General features: G+C 42.2%; 1 protein-coding gene across 1 annotated transcript in view; it reads left to right on the plus strand.

Annotated features, from left to right (window-relative positions):
• The first annotated feature begins 6,533 nt into the window (after positions 1-6,533).
• fancl (FA complementation group L) overlaps positions 6,534-18,460 on the plus strand; it is a 21,620-nt gene continuing 9,693 nt past the window's right edge. Inside the window, exons 1-7 of the mRNA XM_083775250.1 lie at positions 6,534-6,827; positions 7,786-7,844; positions 8,522-8,582; positions 9,324-9,380; positions 9,978-10,075; positions 14,851-14,947; positions 16,454-16,522. Of these exons, the coding sequence (XP_083631376.1) occupies positions 6,735-6,827; positions 7,786-7,844; positions 8,522-8,582; positions 9,324-9,380; positions 9,978-10,075; positions 14,851-14,947; positions 16,454-16,522 (534 nt within the window). The 5' untranslated portion in view covers positions 6,534-6,734. The remainder of the gene's footprint in view (positions 6,828-7,785; positions 7,845-8,521; positions 8,583-9,323; positions 9,381-9,977; positions 10,076-14,850; positions 14,948-16,453; positions 16,523-18,460) is intronic.

Below are 18,460 nucleotides of genomic sequence, written 5' to 3' on the forward strand. Positions count from 1 at the left end.
TAAATGAACGCAGAGGATTTTGCTGTAATGCGCCATGATAAAAAGAGACACACACACACACACCACTGCAACACAGATACAGTACATACAAGCAGGCGCGCGCACGCGCACACACACACACACACACACACACACACACACACACACACACCACACACACACACACACACACACACACACACACACACACACACACACACACACACACACGCACTAAAATGCGCCCTCTCAAACATGAGTGGGTGCTGATTGTCGTCTGGTTCAAACTGTGTAGACACAACCATTATTATCACTATGCTGAACATACTGTAAGCCGTAACGTCACCCGCTGGTAGCCTCTCAACGCAACACAAACAAACACACACGAAACAGAGCGAGGACATGGACATAATTAATAGTGTGTTGCTATCGCTGTATGTTTAATTATGGTTACTATCGCTGTATGTTCAATTATATGGTTACTATCGCTGTATGTTCAATTATATGGTTAATACTGAAAGAATAAACAAAGAAAGGAAAAAGATAAAAGGGGGAAAGAAGAGCATAACATCGTCTGGAAACCGCATATCTGTCAAAAACGGTTACTTTTCAGGGATTCAAATTCAAAAACTAGATCTACAAGCTCAAAATGAGCTGGCAGATATGCTACTTCTGCTACTTTTTTTGTGTGATGCTGTAGTATGACCACGTACTGTAGGGCAATGTATGAAAAAGGAAAATATGGAGATACAAGGTTTCACTTTGTTTGTTCTGAAAAGGAAAACAAGTGGAAGAGGAAAACATGAATAACGACCAAAGCATCCGTCTTTCATTTAAATGTTGTTCTGTATCATTTAATTCCTGGCAGGCTCCTCTGCCCGTGGTGCTCGTCACTGCCTCTGCCAGCGTGACCCATACATTCACTCTCTGGCCTACACAGGAAAATAATCACTGTTCATTTAAGTCTGACTCAGAGACTCACAATTTATACTCTCTCAGACATACAAATCGTAACGCCTCACAACTCTTATTTTTTGAACGTTTTCAAGTGAAAGTTGTCTGTTTGTGGATTTTAGAATTACTTAACCCATGAAACATATTAACAAGCTCCTGTGACTAAATAATTACAAATGGATAACACAGGTTATTTTTTTATTTTTAGTTTTGGGACCCAACAGCCACTGTCGTCATCTGCCACACACAACGCGTGTAATTTTAAGTGAAAGTGTGTCTGTGTGTGTTTATGTCTTTTTGGCAAAAGAGCATTTTAAGTCTATGTATTTTAATGAGAAACATGTATAAATCCACATACAGGTTACTGTTTTGCTGCAGGGACAACAGCTAAATGGCTTTGTGCAAAGGATTATAATTAAATAATTGTTAACCTAGTAATTCAAAATATAACAAAAATCTTGTAATGTTTTAATTTGATTTTCAAACAAGAATAGAAAATAGTATGGAAATGTACTAAAGATAAGACATTGAAAATGTAAATTTCTTTGTTAAATTATGTTAACAAAATAATATTTTACACACGCGCGTGCTTTTGATTTAGGGATGCAGCCGCGCGTGCGTTTGACTTTGATTATAGTGATGCTTGAAGGAAAAAACAAATAAAGCAAAAACAACAAAAAAGAATAATACTTCAAGCAGAAAAGTCCTGGATGGATTGATAAATACATTTTCTCTCAATCTATTAAATTGGTCAGCGTTCCAATGGAACAGTACAGATCCATTGTGTACATGCAAAATACAGTGAAAGAAAGAGCCAACGAACGAACAAACAATTAAAAGGCACATCGGACACGGCAATCCTGCTCATATCTCCCTTCAAATAGATAAAATATGGGAGGGAGAGAGAGAGAGAGAGAGAGCGAGAGCGAGAGCGAGAGCGAGAGAGAGAGAGAGAGAGAGAGAGGCAGGGTGCAAGACCCACACGGTGTAGTTCCAGCCAATTGCATTCCAGAGAAGTGACCATGGCCAGCAATAAACAAAGCACCATAGATCATCCCTCGCACAGACGGAGCCCAGCGCTGGAGGCAGCGGAAAGGAGGATGGACAGAGAGAGAGAGGAGAGACAGACTACAGAGAGTAGAGAGAGAGAGAGAGAGAGACAGAGAGACAGGGAGAGAGAGCTCACCGCCTATGCATCTGCCCCTTGCTATCCCTTCTGACGTTACATTATGAAGCCTTTCTGCATTTGGAGCACCATTAAGCCAGACGCGTTGCACGCCTGCAGAATTTCAGTCTGACAGGGAGAGTGTGCGCCAAAGAGAACGACGAGAGAGCGAGAGAGAGACACACAGAGGGGGTAAGAATATACTCCCACAGCCACTGTGCCAATACGTCCCTTTCATATCTCCCTTCTGTTAAATCCATCTTAAATCACCCTGTTTCCACACAAACAAACAAAAAGAGCATCGAACACTTACCCCACTCCCTGAGACAAGCCACTACCCATTCAGTGTTCATTTGAGCACGGCGTGTGACACCACAGAACACCCTCAGATATTTCTCACCAAAAACAGATGTGCAGAGAGGAGCAGTGAGGTTTCTCTGTCTTTTGTTTTGTCAGCCTCCCTGGGTAGGCTTCCCTATTTGCATCAGCCAAGCTTTTTTACGGCTTTGAAGCAGGTGGATGACAAACACATCAATCTCTTCAGGCACATTGTGTGGTGGTGTGCACGCTTTGACACACTCTTCTCTCTCGTCTCTATGTACAGTATAATCACACATTCCAATTGGGTCCTCAGAGCTTGGGAACTAAATATTTGCTGAAAGGAGCTGGTGGATCATTGCGCCGAATAAACCTTATCTAAACTGACAATGGGCGAAACATCGGCGGGTGCATTTCAGCTAAAAAGGCATCAGACATAATGATCAATGACTATTTGATTTTTCACTCTTCACTCACTTACTGCATCAATTTCCAAGCGCTACAGTAAAACCCCTGTAATGACCCGCCATAAAATAATCCAACGTCAAAGCAAACTCTGAATATAAACGTCTTTGACATTTTATCAGTGACCTTCTGTAACTCCGCTATTATGCAGGCGGGGGCATGTTTAAAAAATGTGCAAAGATTCTGCAAAAAGGGTCTAGAAATAAATGTATTCACAATATAGGCTTTTTCAGTGTTCAGTGTTTGCGAGCTGTGTAGTGGCATGAGAGGGTTTTCAGATGTTGGCTGCAGCGTTGAGGGCATTCAGACAGGGCATTTGTCTTGCTCCTCGCTTTTGGCAGCTCTGCGGTGGACGCTTCTTTGCCTTTGTGGCCACAGGGTCAGCCTGGGCGAAGATAAGTAACAGTATAATTCACTCCTCTTGAGCATGTGCACGACTTGAGAGTGATATGGTTTTACATTATCCGAACTGATTTGACTTTTAAAACACTCCAACTCACGGTTTTCTTGTTTCTCTAATGTGCAGTAGTTATTTTCTGTGATGGGTTTGGTGGAGAAGCGAATTTTCAGTGTACAATATCTGCCATCTTGGCAGCATCCCAGACAAAATGACCATATTTTTGCAAAAATGCTTGTCCTAAGTCTTGGCATACTCTCAGTGTCATAGGCTCCAATGAAGTTCTAGCAATGTCAGAAATATTGTTAATCTACGGTGGCTACTGGCTAATGCTACGATGAAAGTAGACCGGAGACCGTTACTGTTACACCAATACCTTCAAAATAAATGAAAGGTCATTGTTTGTGTGAACAGAAACGACAATTGTAAGGGTTTTCCATGGATTAAATGGTTATCTCATTGTTCTACAAACTGCATGTGCAGTCAGTTTGTGAGTAATGGTAGGAAATAATGCTTTACCAACCTTTGGACAATTGCCAACCCTTGTTGACATTTTCTACCAGGCCAAGACTGGGTCAAAATATTTCTGTTTTGTTTTCTCAAGGCAAAAATACTGCCAGGCATATGCTTGACATATTATGTCGTCTTACCATAGGTTGTTGCCTCCTCATAGAACGTTTGAGCCGGCGACATCACTCACAAAAAATTAAAATAAAGAAAAATAAATCTACAAGCCCTATTTTTGGCATGCAAGTAGCCTACAAATTAAGCATCAATTCAACTTGCACAGTCTGACAAGGTGGGTAATCAAGAACTTACCTTTTTCCCATGGTACAGTATGACTTGAACATAGGGTGGTCAACATCACGCAGGAGCAGCAGAATAAGCAGCATGCTGTTTGTTAGATGGTACTTCTGGGAGTATGAAGATGCAGCTTGGAGCCTCCTGGATGAGGGAGGTTAGGACCTTGCTGTTCTCATCGCCTGCATCCTGGATGCCACACAGGTTTCTGCATTACAGTAGGCATATACAGTCGCATGTTGTCAGGCTAACTCCACATAGAATATGCCTATTCGTTAGTTAATCAAGCTTAAAGGTTTCATGACATTAATTCCTTTACGTTGTATGACCTCAATTACACCAAAACAACCTGTGTCTGTGAAGCATTTTGGGCTGCAATGAAAACAGGCAAAACAGTGAAAACAGTGACATCTGCTGGCAAATCCCATTGTCATATAGGGTCTGCCAAAATCTCCCGGAGGGGGCGTTAACATATGTGTCACGTGGTAGCGGCCGCCATGTTGGCAGGCATTTCTGCTTTGTTTACAGTCAGCGACCATCCGTGTGCGTTCTAATTTTTAAACACCAGAGGGAGTTCAACGAGCTCGTTCCTGGCGACAACACAGTGAGCCAACACCAGGATGGAAAGAAAAAACGTTGGCCTCGACATACCTTACAAGGACAAGCATTAAATGTAGTCGCATTAGTGGTGGTAGAAGATCGAATCCTCTGTTCAGTCAGTGTGTTCATAGGGGTCGAGACCGTCAATATCCTTGATTTTGTTGAGGTAACGCTCCTTTTCGTCAAAGTTAAGCTTGTCCTTGTAAGCAAGGTATGTCGAGGCCGACGTTTTTTCTTTCCATCCTGGTGTTGGCTCACTGTGTTGTCGCCAAGCTCGTTGAACTCCCTCTGGTGTTTAAAAATTAGAACGCACACGGATGTGTAAACAAAGCAGAAATGCCTGCCAACATGGCGGCCGCTACCACGTGACACATATGTTAACGCCCCCTCCGGGAGATTTTGGCAGACCCTATATGGGATTTGCTGGCTCTTACATCACACTCCACAGGAAAATCAGAGCACTTGTTTGAGCCAGAAAACCCCAGACCACAGAAAATCTACTGAATGTTAAAAGTTCAGGGTTTTTTTGGTTAAAAGAATTAATAAAACAAATTACAAAAACATTTTTTGTCACAATCCCTAATCCGTTTACATATTATGTTGATGGATCCAAATATCAAGAAAAATAGGTATCTTTTAAGGCAGTTATTCTCAAACTTTTTTTAAATCAAGGACACCCAACGACCCTCATAACTCCTGAGTGTACAGCACACTCTGAGTTATAGAACCATAAGGATAGTAAATCATTAATTAAGCTGGGGGCACCCCCTGGAAACCCCCAAGGACCGTGGAGGTCCCCAAACCCCACTTTGTTTTATATTAACTTGATATTGATACATATATTTTATTTCCTTTTTGCATCTTGGCTTTTTCCTCACGCCAGGTGACACCGTGACCCAAATGACTGAAAACACGTGCAGTAACACCCCCAGCATATGCTTACACAATTCTTTAATTTTCATTCCGTCTTCCCTCATTTCAATCTATTCGTTATCTTACCCGTGGTGGTTTTAAGTATTTCCTGAGGCAGCATCTTCAGATATAGCCCTTGTTGTTACATACTGTATGTATAACAACAAGTATAATTAAATGATCACAGGCATTCTAGGTCTATAGGTCTACTTCAGATAAATCTTCGGACACTCGACCCACTATAATGACCATTGGCATTCACCATTAAAAGCATAAACCACTGTATCCACTAATAAACGATGTAAAGTGGTTGAAAGGGGTAAAAAATATAAGTTTAACAAGAATGTCAAAAGTTGTAATGTAATGTTGTCTTTTCCTTCACTCCTCCTTCACGAACACTTCAAGCCAAGGCTAATAAAGTTTTGTGTATTCAAGTTAGACAGTTTACGTCCAGGGTTGCCAGGTCTGCTTATTATAAAATACTTTAGGCTTGTTGTTTTTGGGGGCTTGTTAAGCCTTGTTTCTGAATTGTATTTTATTTGAGCTTGCTTCCTAAATGTTTAAAACAGTGGTTTTTATACAAATGTCAAGGACCCCCCAATTTGGCGACATATCTGAAAATAATTAGGGACCCCCATTTGTGTATTTAGAATGTTTCAAAAACACGACGCGTTGTGTGAGCTTGTAGATAGGCTACCGGTATGCTATTTTAAAATATGTAGCTGATGTATTCAATATTGCCCATTGGCCATTCCGGGCTCCTTAATTCATGATGTGGCAGGCCTACAATATTTGCTTCTCTTTTAGTCTTGTTTTCATAGTCCTGTTTGCTTATTTCTCTCGCAGAATCTGGCAACACCATAGATATATCATACGTCATGTGTCACGTGGATGCTTTGTTTTTATCGCGGGACGGAGTGTTGTGTTTGTGTACACTGTACAGTACTTACTGTTAGCTGTCAAAAATAAAGCCAGCGATTTTCGTGACATGTCTCTCTTGTTAATCACAATATCAAGAGGGGACTTTCGATCACTGAAGAGGGATATTTATTTTCTTGACATTGTGCATGCAGTCAGTTAACCATTGGACTTAGTCTGTACACCAGCAGTTAGCAAATACATGCTAAGGAAACAGCTGTTTATATGATCATGGAGAGTTCACTGATTAAAGAGAGTCCTCTATTGTTGCCCCTCAACAAGGAAAAGACGGTCTATGACGGATTTATTACTGTTCAGGTAGTACTCTCTGGGTTAATGTAATGTAGATGTTTTAGCCTCGAGGGGCGAGATGGTTTAGGGGCGACCGTGGTCGTACCTGATACCCCCCGCATTTATAATACCTTGCATGTTGTAAGTCTCACTGGATAAGAGCTAAATACATACATTTTAATGGATGTAGGGTGGTTTTCAGCACCTCCTGGCCGCCTGACTGTCCTGGGGAGTGGGGACTATTGCTGTGTTGTGTTCACTGTCTTCCTCCGAGATGGTGGAAAGCCTGGTGGGCGAGGTTAGCTTGTGTCCAGTCACAGTGTTGCCAGAGAAATGTTGACATAAGCAACAGGTTGGAAAAACAAGCCCAAAAGACGCCTTTGAGCACTTTAAACCTATATCTTTTCAAATAATCTTGAAATAAAATGTGGAATATCTTTAAACATTCTAACAACACAAATCTGGGTATGGGTCAGCTCCATGGACTCCCTCTTTCATTGTTGTGTTGCCTGCCCTAGGTTGTGCCTAAATCCTAACATTTAACTTCACAAAAACTAGGCTTAAACCTCAGCCTATCTCTAACCCTATAACCTCACACTATGCCTACCCTAACCTGAAGTTCTGAACCCTAACCTCACATAAATTATGCCTAAACCTAACATCAAAAACACGTCGACCTGGGCGAAACCTGGAAAAGAGAGTCTCCTGTGTCTCTGTCACCAGCAGCACAGCTCACAGTATAACCTTCAGTGTACTATTAATAACCCTTGTGGGTCCGTTTGGTTACATTTGTACACTATCAGAGTTACGAAGTGGTTAAAATTAACACTGAGGATTTAACTTTGTGGGATCCACTGCTTTTACATAAAAGCTTATCTGTGTCAACGTGAGGCACAGACCCTGACAACGGCCTTGGCGAGGCTAGATCTACTGCATCGTTGCTGCCATGGGATTAATGTACATCTATGTTCATTTTTCTTGGCAGGAAAAAGACTTCAGAATAAGAATCCTGCTGCCGGTAGATCACCAAGTCAAACGGGCCAAGTATACATTCTATTACCTCCATTTTCATAAGAGCTTGAACTGAAGTATCTAGCATAGGGAAATCGCACAGATGCTGTGGTGCTGTATACGATACAGGCCTTGCACTTTAAAGATGGGAGGTAATGCATGCTATTGTTGTCATCAAGGGAATACACAGGAGCACACCGGCTCTGGTGATAAAGGCAGCTCTGCTAGAATGAAGGCTATTTCTACTCATAGTAGATGGAATATGTGATGTTACAAGTATCACAATCATTTCATTTTAGTTTCCATTTATATCGCAGATATTATTTTCACAAGCAATGATCATTTAAACATCACTACTGTGGTAGTGGGTCTTGTTATGGGAGGTGGATACACACTAATAATGCAGATTATTGATTGGCTGGACCCTGTAACACAATGGAAATGATAACAAGGGAGATATTTCATCTGCATGGATGCTCTGCCAATGTAGCCTTCTCAATGATCATGCCAAATGCCAAAACGCATTGAAGTCATATTTGTGCTCTAGACTAGTAAAGAGTCGATACCTGCCTGATTACTATTGAGGGAGCGGTTGAGTTGTAACCAGTAACCACATCCTCAACTGCCTCCCACACAACTCCAGTACATCTCCAGTTACTACTTTCTGTGGCCGTAACGGTTACATGTGTCTGATGCTGTTGTCCTTGTAGGTTCCACTGTTGTTGGCAGCTCAAACACCTGTTGCGTGGATACGAGCAAATAGTGAAACAGGTGAGGTCGAAATCGCTGAACCTGCTCTGCTACATTATACTGTTATACCTTTGTGTGCTATTGTGTGTTTTTGTGTTGTGTTGTTTCGTGATGTACTTAAAGTGGAATTCAGACCAATTCGTCTAGTCTTTGCAATGTCCTAGTCTAGTGCTTAAATGGCGGTGTCTCAGAACAAGCTCAGAATTAATGGATGTGACTAGGTTGTAGTTCTGCTACTTTCGGAATAAAGTATAAATCAGGCTTTAACGGTTTTGTCTTGTTGCAAATCTTTGGTCTGTGCAGTGACTAAGTTTTACATGTGCTGACTTCCGGCTGACCATGCAGTCATGTGTGTGCATGCGTGTGTGTATTTTCTGACACCCTATTGGCTTGCTCCAAGTCCACCATGTCCCCCATGCTTCCTGTCACCTCATCAAAGTCCGCCTCACTTGGAAGCAAGAGAAAAAAATATTTTCCACTGCTTAATTAACATTGCCTTGAAAATGTCCCTATTTGTTATGGGGCCCCTCAGGGTTATTTGGGCGAGATTGATATTTCACCCCGGGCTGCAAAGTTCATTATTTTCACAGCCTTTAAGCTATCATTAATTATTAAAGCTGGTGGCAGCCCCCATTAATCACAAACAGTGTGTTTGATTTGAATGGCTGGCTGACGAGGGAAGAAAAAAAAAGAGAGAGACACTGCCACTTCATTATCCTCGCCATTCATGGATGTCTGTTCTTCTCATTTGACTCTTCACAGAGGCTGCAGCACTCGGCCGATCTAGTCAGCTTTCTCCTAGAGTTGAAGACTGTCATGGTAAGGTGGCAGGAATGGCGCCTTGGTTCATGGTGTCACATAGGCATTGACCCGTATGGAAATGGAAAGAATGTGGCCTTTGGCCATCATCAATAGCCTCTACTGTGAGCAACACATGTATATATACAGTAGCTCTTTAGGTTAATGGAAAAACGTGGTAATGTGTTGGAAACAGACCATGGTATCGTATGAGATAGTATATCGATACATACAGTTTATAAAATGTATAAGTATGATTTATGTAGCAGGGTTTTAGTGGGAAGCCTGTATGTAATATTATGAAGTGATGATGAGATGATCATTTGCTTTGTAATTTGGGAAACCAAAAACGGTAACATCCTGATAGTACCCTGTCAAAAACGAGATACTATATCTCAATCGGGTATTCCTAAATGAAGAATTTCAAACATAGTGTTGGGATTGAGATCACTTAGCGGTGAAAAGTTCAAAATGTTTCAAATACAATCTATACACTAGATTGTCACAACGCTTTGCAAAGTGAAAGCTATTTTTAGTTTAGAATAGAAATGATAAAATTAAGCAAAAAGAGATTAATATCAATTAATTATATTAACATTGTATGTGTGTCTGTCTCAGGAAGTAGCGATGAAGAGCCATCCTGAGTGTCGGTCCATCCCTCCTCCTCAGTATTACTCCCAGCTTATCTCTGAAATGGAGGCGCTCGGTTGGGATAAGTAAGTATATTTAATACCGTATGTTTGGTTCTGACTTCACCATCAACACAAAGTGTGTATCCAACTGAAACCACTTGTCCACTAGTGGGGCTCTTAGCCCATTTATTAGACTAACCCCTCCTTTGATAACATAAATTGAAATGTTACAGTGCAAGTCGCTTGCCAGGTGGACACACCGGCTTTAGCCTATGCCTACAACTTAGTGCTGTGTAGCTATGACCAAAAAGGAGACACAACCTTGTGGGCTTGTACTCTGCTCCTCGTGCATCCATTTATAGGTTTTTAAACAAAAAGTAGAAAACCATCAGAGACTCTTGAGAGAAGTATTTGACAGAATTTGATCAAAGGTCGGGAAGTCGAGGTGCATGCAGTTCCATAGAACAGAGCCTTTGCAACGGCACTATCTCAGGGCACAAAAACTACTTTCTATTGTCTCTGAATGTAAATATCACCAGCGGCTTAAATGAGTTCACAGTGGAAATCAAACCAGTTATCAAATAATTATGTTTCCCTAATGAGTAACATGGTAATGTTCCCCATACCCCAACTCGCCTGATCCCAAGACACACCGAAACTAATTTGCCTGTAGAATTGCTTGCTGACGGAGCTTGTTTAGTGTGTGATCCAGAAACCAACTTTGGGTTTTCCCTGATCTCCACAGAACATCACTGGAGGGATGGGGTGCTGCAGGGGTGGGGGTGGGGCAGAAGACTGTATGAACACACACCAACCTTTTTATAGGCCAAAATGAGGCTACCGGAATTGATTAACTATAGCCTTAAGCTAGGTAGTGACATTACTGGGACTCATTTACAAATACAAAGCATGCAGGGAGCTGAAATGAACAGAGAGATGGATAGATAGATGATTAGATAGATGTAGATATACTCATAAAGGATCAGATTAAAGAAAACATCTAAACAAAACTCCAATTTACATTACTAACCCATACATTATTTTATTTTTCCTGGTGCTAACACAGACTAGGATAACGTTGCTCCACATTACCGGACTGCTCTTAATGACTTCTTTATTTTTAGTTATTGAGTAATAGTTAAATCCAGGTCACGTTTAATAACTCCTGCCCACACCACAGCGGCGACAAGACCCCGCTAATACTGTCATCTCCTTCTGTCAGGGTGGGGTGTGTGGTTGGAGATGATCTGTCCTCCCCGAGCCTGGATTATGCCTCGACTCCCCACGCTCATTTTCCACTTTTCCCTATTAATGACCACCGTCTGCAATTATGATATTGGCTGAAATGCAAATGGCTCTAATTGAAGACTCTCAGGTTTTAATAGGAGGGTGGTATGGGGTGAGGGGGAGGCTGAAGGTATGCGGAGGGAAGGGGACCGACATCATTTGGACGTGGCGTTATGCTTAGGAGGCATTATACACAGCGGGCCTCAATCTCCAAAGCACTCGAGATTCGTTTAGCGTCTTAATTGGCACGGGCCACGCTAATGGCCGCCAGGGATTTTTCTGCTGTAATTCTACCCGCTGATTGGGCCAGGTAAGATTATTTTTTCTCTCTCTCTCTTTCTTTATGTCTCTATGACATGTTCGCTTCTCTCTATCCCCCCCTCTCTCTCTCTGTCTCTCTCTCTCTCTCTCTCTCTCTCTCTCTCTCTCTCTCACCTTTACATATTTTCTCTCGCTTAATTTTTTTTTAGAGTTTGGAGAGAGTGGTCATTTTAATTGGCTGGAGAAGGCACGTCGTGTGTTAATTAATGGGAAAAATGAGGTCAAGTAGCCATGGCCGCCGGCGCCCGGTGCCCCAAACACAAGCCTGGCATAGCTGGGCCTCATTATGGGCACAGCTGGCACTTCATGTCCGCTGTGTCTTTGTGTGGCTGCAGAGTGTCTGTCTTCACAGGGTCTTATCACAGTACTGTCACACTGTCAGCGTGTCTTGTTCTTTTTGTGAGGCCAGAATATACATGTACAAGCAGGCTAGGCTGAGCTCGAACAAGCGACCTAATTAGGGCCCCACATGAAATGCGGGAGCCAGTCTGTCTGTCCGTACGTCCGTCTGTCTGTCCACAAATGTTGTTCTTCTTGTGGACACTAGGGCGGGGCCCTTTCTGACTTGTCAGAGTTATAGTTGCTGTTTGTAAAAGTTTGTTGGTGCATAGTCCTTGTTTAGACAGCTAGGTTAAAAAGAGCAGAATCTACTTGAACAGATAGGATTACATATCGTCCTTGTATGTCCTAAACCGTTCCCTTTTCATGTACCATTTAAAAATCTAGCAGATCTACAAGCTTGTAGATTAGGGGCAATCACACCGGTTCAGTCTCTATCCTTTTATTACTCATACATGCCTGTATTATGCTAAAATGATGAAAACATATTGGTGTTTATGGTTTTACATAAAAATATGTTTAGCCTGGTTCGCCTCATTAAACCCTATATTAGAAACCATGTGATGGTTTGGTTATTATTATTATTTGCGATCACAAAGGGAGAGCTGGTTGTTATTGTTAGGGGTGTGAAATGAATCTTTCAGTATCTCACAATCCGATTTTGATTATTGCGGGCACGATTCGATTCAAAATTGATGCTTGATTCAAAAGTATTCCCAATTCATAATATTGTTTTTATTTAGTACGGGGCTTTCAGGATGTACTATAGTTCACTGCACCAAGGGTGGTGTGACAAATGATGGCGTAAGTGGAGTGTGAAGAAGTCATTTTCAATCAACTGATTGCAATAATGTATACAAAGGCCTATTGTAGATGTGCCCACACTCCCAACAGACACGTATGTTGTGTGCCGCTGTCACATGCCACAAATAGGGGCAGATAGCTTGTAGATGAGCTATTTTCAGCCCACAATGAAGTATAAATCAGATCCTACATTGACGCAGAGACATACACATGCATAACAAATAGAAATGCAAAACTTTACAAATGCACTCACTCACACACACACACACACACACACATACACACAGGAGAGCCGTGAAAGTGTCGCGCGCCGCACTCTGAGCAGCTCACTTGGCTGCGGAGTTGCAAATGGGAAGCACTCATCAGTGTCCCCAGCAGGACGCCTGACTGTCACGCTGTTTCTTTCCATCATCGCCAAGCAGTCCCTGCTACCCTGGGTGGGAGACCCCACAGGAGAGGAGAAGTGGGGAAACGAGGCACAGCGAGGAGGGATGCACCGATAAGAAGACACCACCTGGGAGTGCAGATATTTGGAGAGATGGAGAGATGCAACAGAGACTGGAAAAGTAGCCGTGGAGTGAGGGAGGGAAGGCAGAGGGTCACTATGGTGTGATGGCATCTTTAGAAATGAATACAGATTTAAATGTGCAATACAAATTTAATTTAATGTTTCATGGTGATGTGGGTCAGTTGTGATTAGAGCCAGATCGATTCGGACAGCATCGTTATCAGCAAGTATGCAGCTGATTTGTCCAGATTTTTGACCACATTCATCCTGGCGTCCCTATTGTGGGTATAGGGGAACATTTTCAGTCTTCAAATATTTTCAAAACGCAATACATTTGGAACTTGTAGATAATAATATATTTTTTTACTTGAATCAAATTAATTTTGTCAAATTATTAGATTATTATTATATATATTTTCTTTTTGTAAATATCGGTAAATTGTGCGTTACGACTCCAAATTTCGGGATCGGCATTGGACACAAACATATGGTATTGGTCAAGCGTTAGTTGTGATCTCTTCCTGTCTCCTATTAGATACCTGAAAGCATGCCTATGTGCTCCATCCTTGTGCTCCTTGTGAGGACTAAAGAAGGATCGTGTGTGTGTGTGTGTGTGTGTGTGTGTGTGTGTGTTCGTTCATTTGTGCATGTGTGGCCTTCTGTGACTGTCTGCGTGTGATTCCGCAGCATTTGATCGCGTGTAAGTGCATGTCGACGCTGTCACCTTTTTATGAGTCGGCAAGCCCCGTCTTTCTCAGCCGTCGTCTCCCATCATTCCATCAGTCCCAGAGTGCACGTCAGCCAGTACAATCCACTCGCATCACTCCTCACTAACAGACTCCATAAATCCTCTGCAGAAATACGCCAGTGTCAGCCGGCGGTAGTGAACACACACCGCGCCCTGTAAATCTGATGTGTCCTTTGTTTCCAACCTTAGAAGGCTAGAGTTCACTTGTTAAGTGGGGTAACATGTACTGTTAAGTATAACTTAAAAGTAAGTGTTGCACAACAAAAATGCTGTATGTTCAATGGAGAGTGGTGTAATAACACTTTCACCGAAGCATTTCAGGGCTCATTGCTGGTCTGCTGCCCTCGAATGTAAGGCCGTTTCCAGTGATCGTTTACTTGGTGCCATATTTTGCCAATTTGAAAAGTGTACTCGCACTGTATCGGTCACGTAGTTAAAGGCTCATATCCAGTACCACATTCAACAAAGTCCGTATAGTGTGAGTTAACGTCTGAGAGTACTCTGAGGATATTGCACATATGCTGGCCAAGGGTTGAATCTCATGAGATAATTCTCTGCCGTGTCCCTCCCTACACTGTCTCCCATTCAGTTTCCTGAAAGGGAGACAACGTATAGGTTTTATTAAACGTAACTAATCAAATGAGTAAATAGTACAGCTGTAGTTTGGTGACTAAAGCGTTCTTATATGGCCATTAAGCTCTTCTGTAGTCTTGACTGACTGCGATGGAGGCAGGTGTGATAAATGAGAAGGACTTGTTTACGGCTCAATATAGCTTAAGAGCTGCAGTGATTTATGATGGAGAGTGTCTGCTTTCGTTGGACAATATGATATGTACAACACTGTGTCCTCAGGTTGGTCTTCATAGACACAGAGTTCTGTACATTGAGATTGAAGGCAGACGACTCCTCTGGACGGCAGCACGCCCTCACTGTTGTACTGAAGTCCAAGGTACAGTACAACAGTACGGAACTATCACCCACATGCACTTAAACACACCATGTACTGTTGTACTGAAGTCCAGTACTACAGTACGGAACTATCACCCACATGCACTTAAACACACCATTACGCCTGAGTCCAATTTAATGGTCACACAAATAAAAATGAATCATACAATTAAGGTAACACACAAAGAGACACTCCCTCCCTGTCTTTCAATTATTCACACACACACACACACACACACACACACACACACACACACACACACTAGGCCTGCAGCTATCAATTATTTTCTTATGGCGATTATTCTATCAAATATGTTTTCGATTAATGAAATCATTGAGGAGTACATTGTAATCTACAAAAGAAAATACAATTGGCTTTTTATAATCAGCAACTTTATCAATTTATCAGATTAACCAATTAGGCTAAGCCCTATTTTATACTTTTATAGTACAACAGTGTTGCACAAAAAATGAAAATAGCTGTTCTACAGCTATGCTGATTTGTGCTGTGAGCAGAGCTTGTAGATAAAAATGTAAATATCAAATACAATTATTTCATTGATATTGTATTAAAATGGATTATTTTCATAAACAATCAATTTGATTAATTGTATTAATTGTTGCACCATTAAAACAAACAAACGCACGCACGCACACACTCAGAGTGAAACCACACATAAGAAATATTCATATCACTACACCATCCGGAGACATGATTACAATGACCCATTATTCACATCTGTAGTCAGTCCAAAGTTCTCCAAACGAGTCAAATGTGACCAAACATGTCCACACATGTGGTCTGTTCAATTTGTTGATAGTGAAGCAGTGATTTCCATTCTGCAGGCTCTAGATCTAGGTCATACTGCAGAGACAGGCCAGCCTGCTGTGACCGAGATGTAGAACAGATAGAGCCACTCCACGTAGACCTCAGCATGGTAGAAAAGCCATCTACTGTATCTCCACAGACAGTCCCTCCAGTTGCATTACAGACACATACGCGAGCACACCCACACACAGCCAGGTGGGTGACAAGGCCAGGTGAGATGGTTTCAAGGCAAACGGATGCCACCTAAACCCAGGTGAGATCCACAGGGACCCGGGACCATGCTGAGATGTGACCCTTTGCCAACCCCCCCCCCCCACACACACACACACACACACACACACACACACACACACATGCGCGCGCGCACACACACCTTTAGATATAAATAGTCCAGAGTCCTCGCTGAGATGCAGCTGGCTGGCAAAGCCCGCGCCAGGTCACCTCTCAGAGGGCACATTCAGAGAGAGAGAGAGGGAAGAGGAGGGAGGCTGGAAGGCAGGAGGGGTGGACAGGGGGAGAGGGGAGGTTCGGGAGGGGAACGACAAAAGGCAGTGAGGGGTGGAGGAGTCGAAGAGGGGAGAGAAGGAGTTGACGTCTGTCCTGTCCGTCCCATGACTCTTCTCTGTCCTATCTGTCCCGTGTGCTGTCTCATCCTACATTTTGTGTCCTTCACCACAGCACCCTGCAGAGACACCTGACTGCTCAGCCGACCTACCTGTCCCCCTGGACCTCAAATGGACACCACAGGTACAGTACTGTATACAGACACATATGTTAACCCCACCCCCGCAAAAAAGGGGCAAAAAATTATCATCGTCATTGTCACGCCACTGGAGAGCTCATCCGAGGACGACCTAGATGGAGACGTTGCGAGAGGTTAAGTTGATTTGGAAAGCCAAATTGCCTCTGAACAGCTGCTTATTTTGCCAACACAATTCACTTACTAGTTATGGCAAACATGCAGGGACTAGTACAGACTGGAGCACGGATAGACTCGGAAACGAGCACGGAAGACCACCTGTGGCCGTGTGCCATGATGAGTGGATTACACATATCTGCCCTAGATATTTCTACTGGTCAGGGGTCCTGACACATTTGCATCTTAATCACATTAACTATTTCGACCCTATTTTTGGGCATGGCATTAAAGCCGAACATTTTCAAAACAAAATAATAACGTAAAACAAAATAGCAGATCTACAAGCACACAATGTGATCAGACCATATTGTCACATCCATGGTCTACAGGTGTAAAGATATGGTTTACATTTGTTTTTGTGAAATCGTTTTTGTTATGACCATCTTATAATGAAATATAAAATAGGGCTTCAGTGATTAACCTCAAAGCCTGCATTGAAGGTGCTCAGTTCATCTGGGTGAGATGCAGACACTATATGGCAGTGGTTCCCAAAGTGGGGTCCGCGGACCCCCCGCATAGCCAGGGGTTCAGCGAAATTATAATAATTATTATATTTTTTTGCCAGTGAATTATGATATGTGTGATATGTGAGCTTACCATATAGTCACAGTAATCCTTAATCATATTCCATCATTCAAGGGCCTTTGGATAGAAATTAACAGACTCCATGCAGTCACTTTGAGTTAGAGTGCTGCAGAGGCTGAGTGTCTGTGACTGTGACCAGCTGATGGTCGTTGACGCTTAATTGATGCATCAAGGAAGGCAATTATGTTTCTGCACTGTACACTGTCAAATAGGTAATCTATTCTAAGATCTATTAAGATAGCGTCTTAAATACATTTGAAAATGTGTTGTGACTTTGATTGAAAAGTTTTAATACAAATAGTTCCAATGGCATCTAAATGTAAGGTTGCAAATATGCTTATCGGTGTTGCGAGGATGAGGGGGTACCTGGGAAAAAAAAATCCCCCCAAGGGGTACCTGGGCCAAAAAGGTTTGGGAACCCCTGCTATATGGCACACGTTGCAGTTCTGTATGAATCACAGTACTGTGGTAAGATAGTTCTTTCCATGAGAAATACAGAGAAATCACAGAGAGAGCAGCCAGTGTTCCTCCCAGGTGCTTTACAGTCAATGTGGGCCACTTTATGAAGATTTGCCGGCGCCTTGACTGAGAAAATGTCTTTGTATCTTGTGAATTTCACTTGTACAAAACTGAGTTTCAAAAGTGATTAACTGCAACCTCTCCAAAATGCATAAAATGCTGACCAGCAGCACCCCAATGTTTGTTTCCGTTATCCTTTTTGAAATGAATGTCATTATATCAGGCTACGTGACCTTTAATCTTACATAGTATATTTACATATAATTAATAAGTGAGCCACTAATGGCAATTGGACGTCCTGTAGCCGACTTAAAAATAAGACCTGTGGCTTATTGAATTCTGCATTTATATCATTATATCAAAATGAGTAGTAGTCATCATGTCATTAACACACTATTCCACCCCCACATTGCTTTAACCCCCGCTTCTATAAAGCAACACATATACACACACAGACAACACAGGCGTGTAATGTCCGTGCACGCACGCACGTGTGTGCGCGTGTGCATATCTGTGCATATCTGCATATCTGTGCATATCTGTGCATGTGTGAGCAAGAATGAAAGACAAACGGATGCAAATAAAGGATCAGAAAAGCAAATAAAAGTAAATGAATTGAGAATCAAATACCAAAAGAATGTAAGCAGAGATGCTAATGTGTG

The sequence above is a fragment of the Protomyctophum parallelum genome (genome assembly GCF_964188405.1).
Source record: "Protomyctophum parallelum genome assembly, chromosome: 10".
NCBI classification, from domain to species: domain Eukaryota; kingdom Metazoa; phylum Chordata; class Actinopteri; order Myctophiformes; family Myctophidae; genus Protomyctophum; species Protomyctophum parallelum.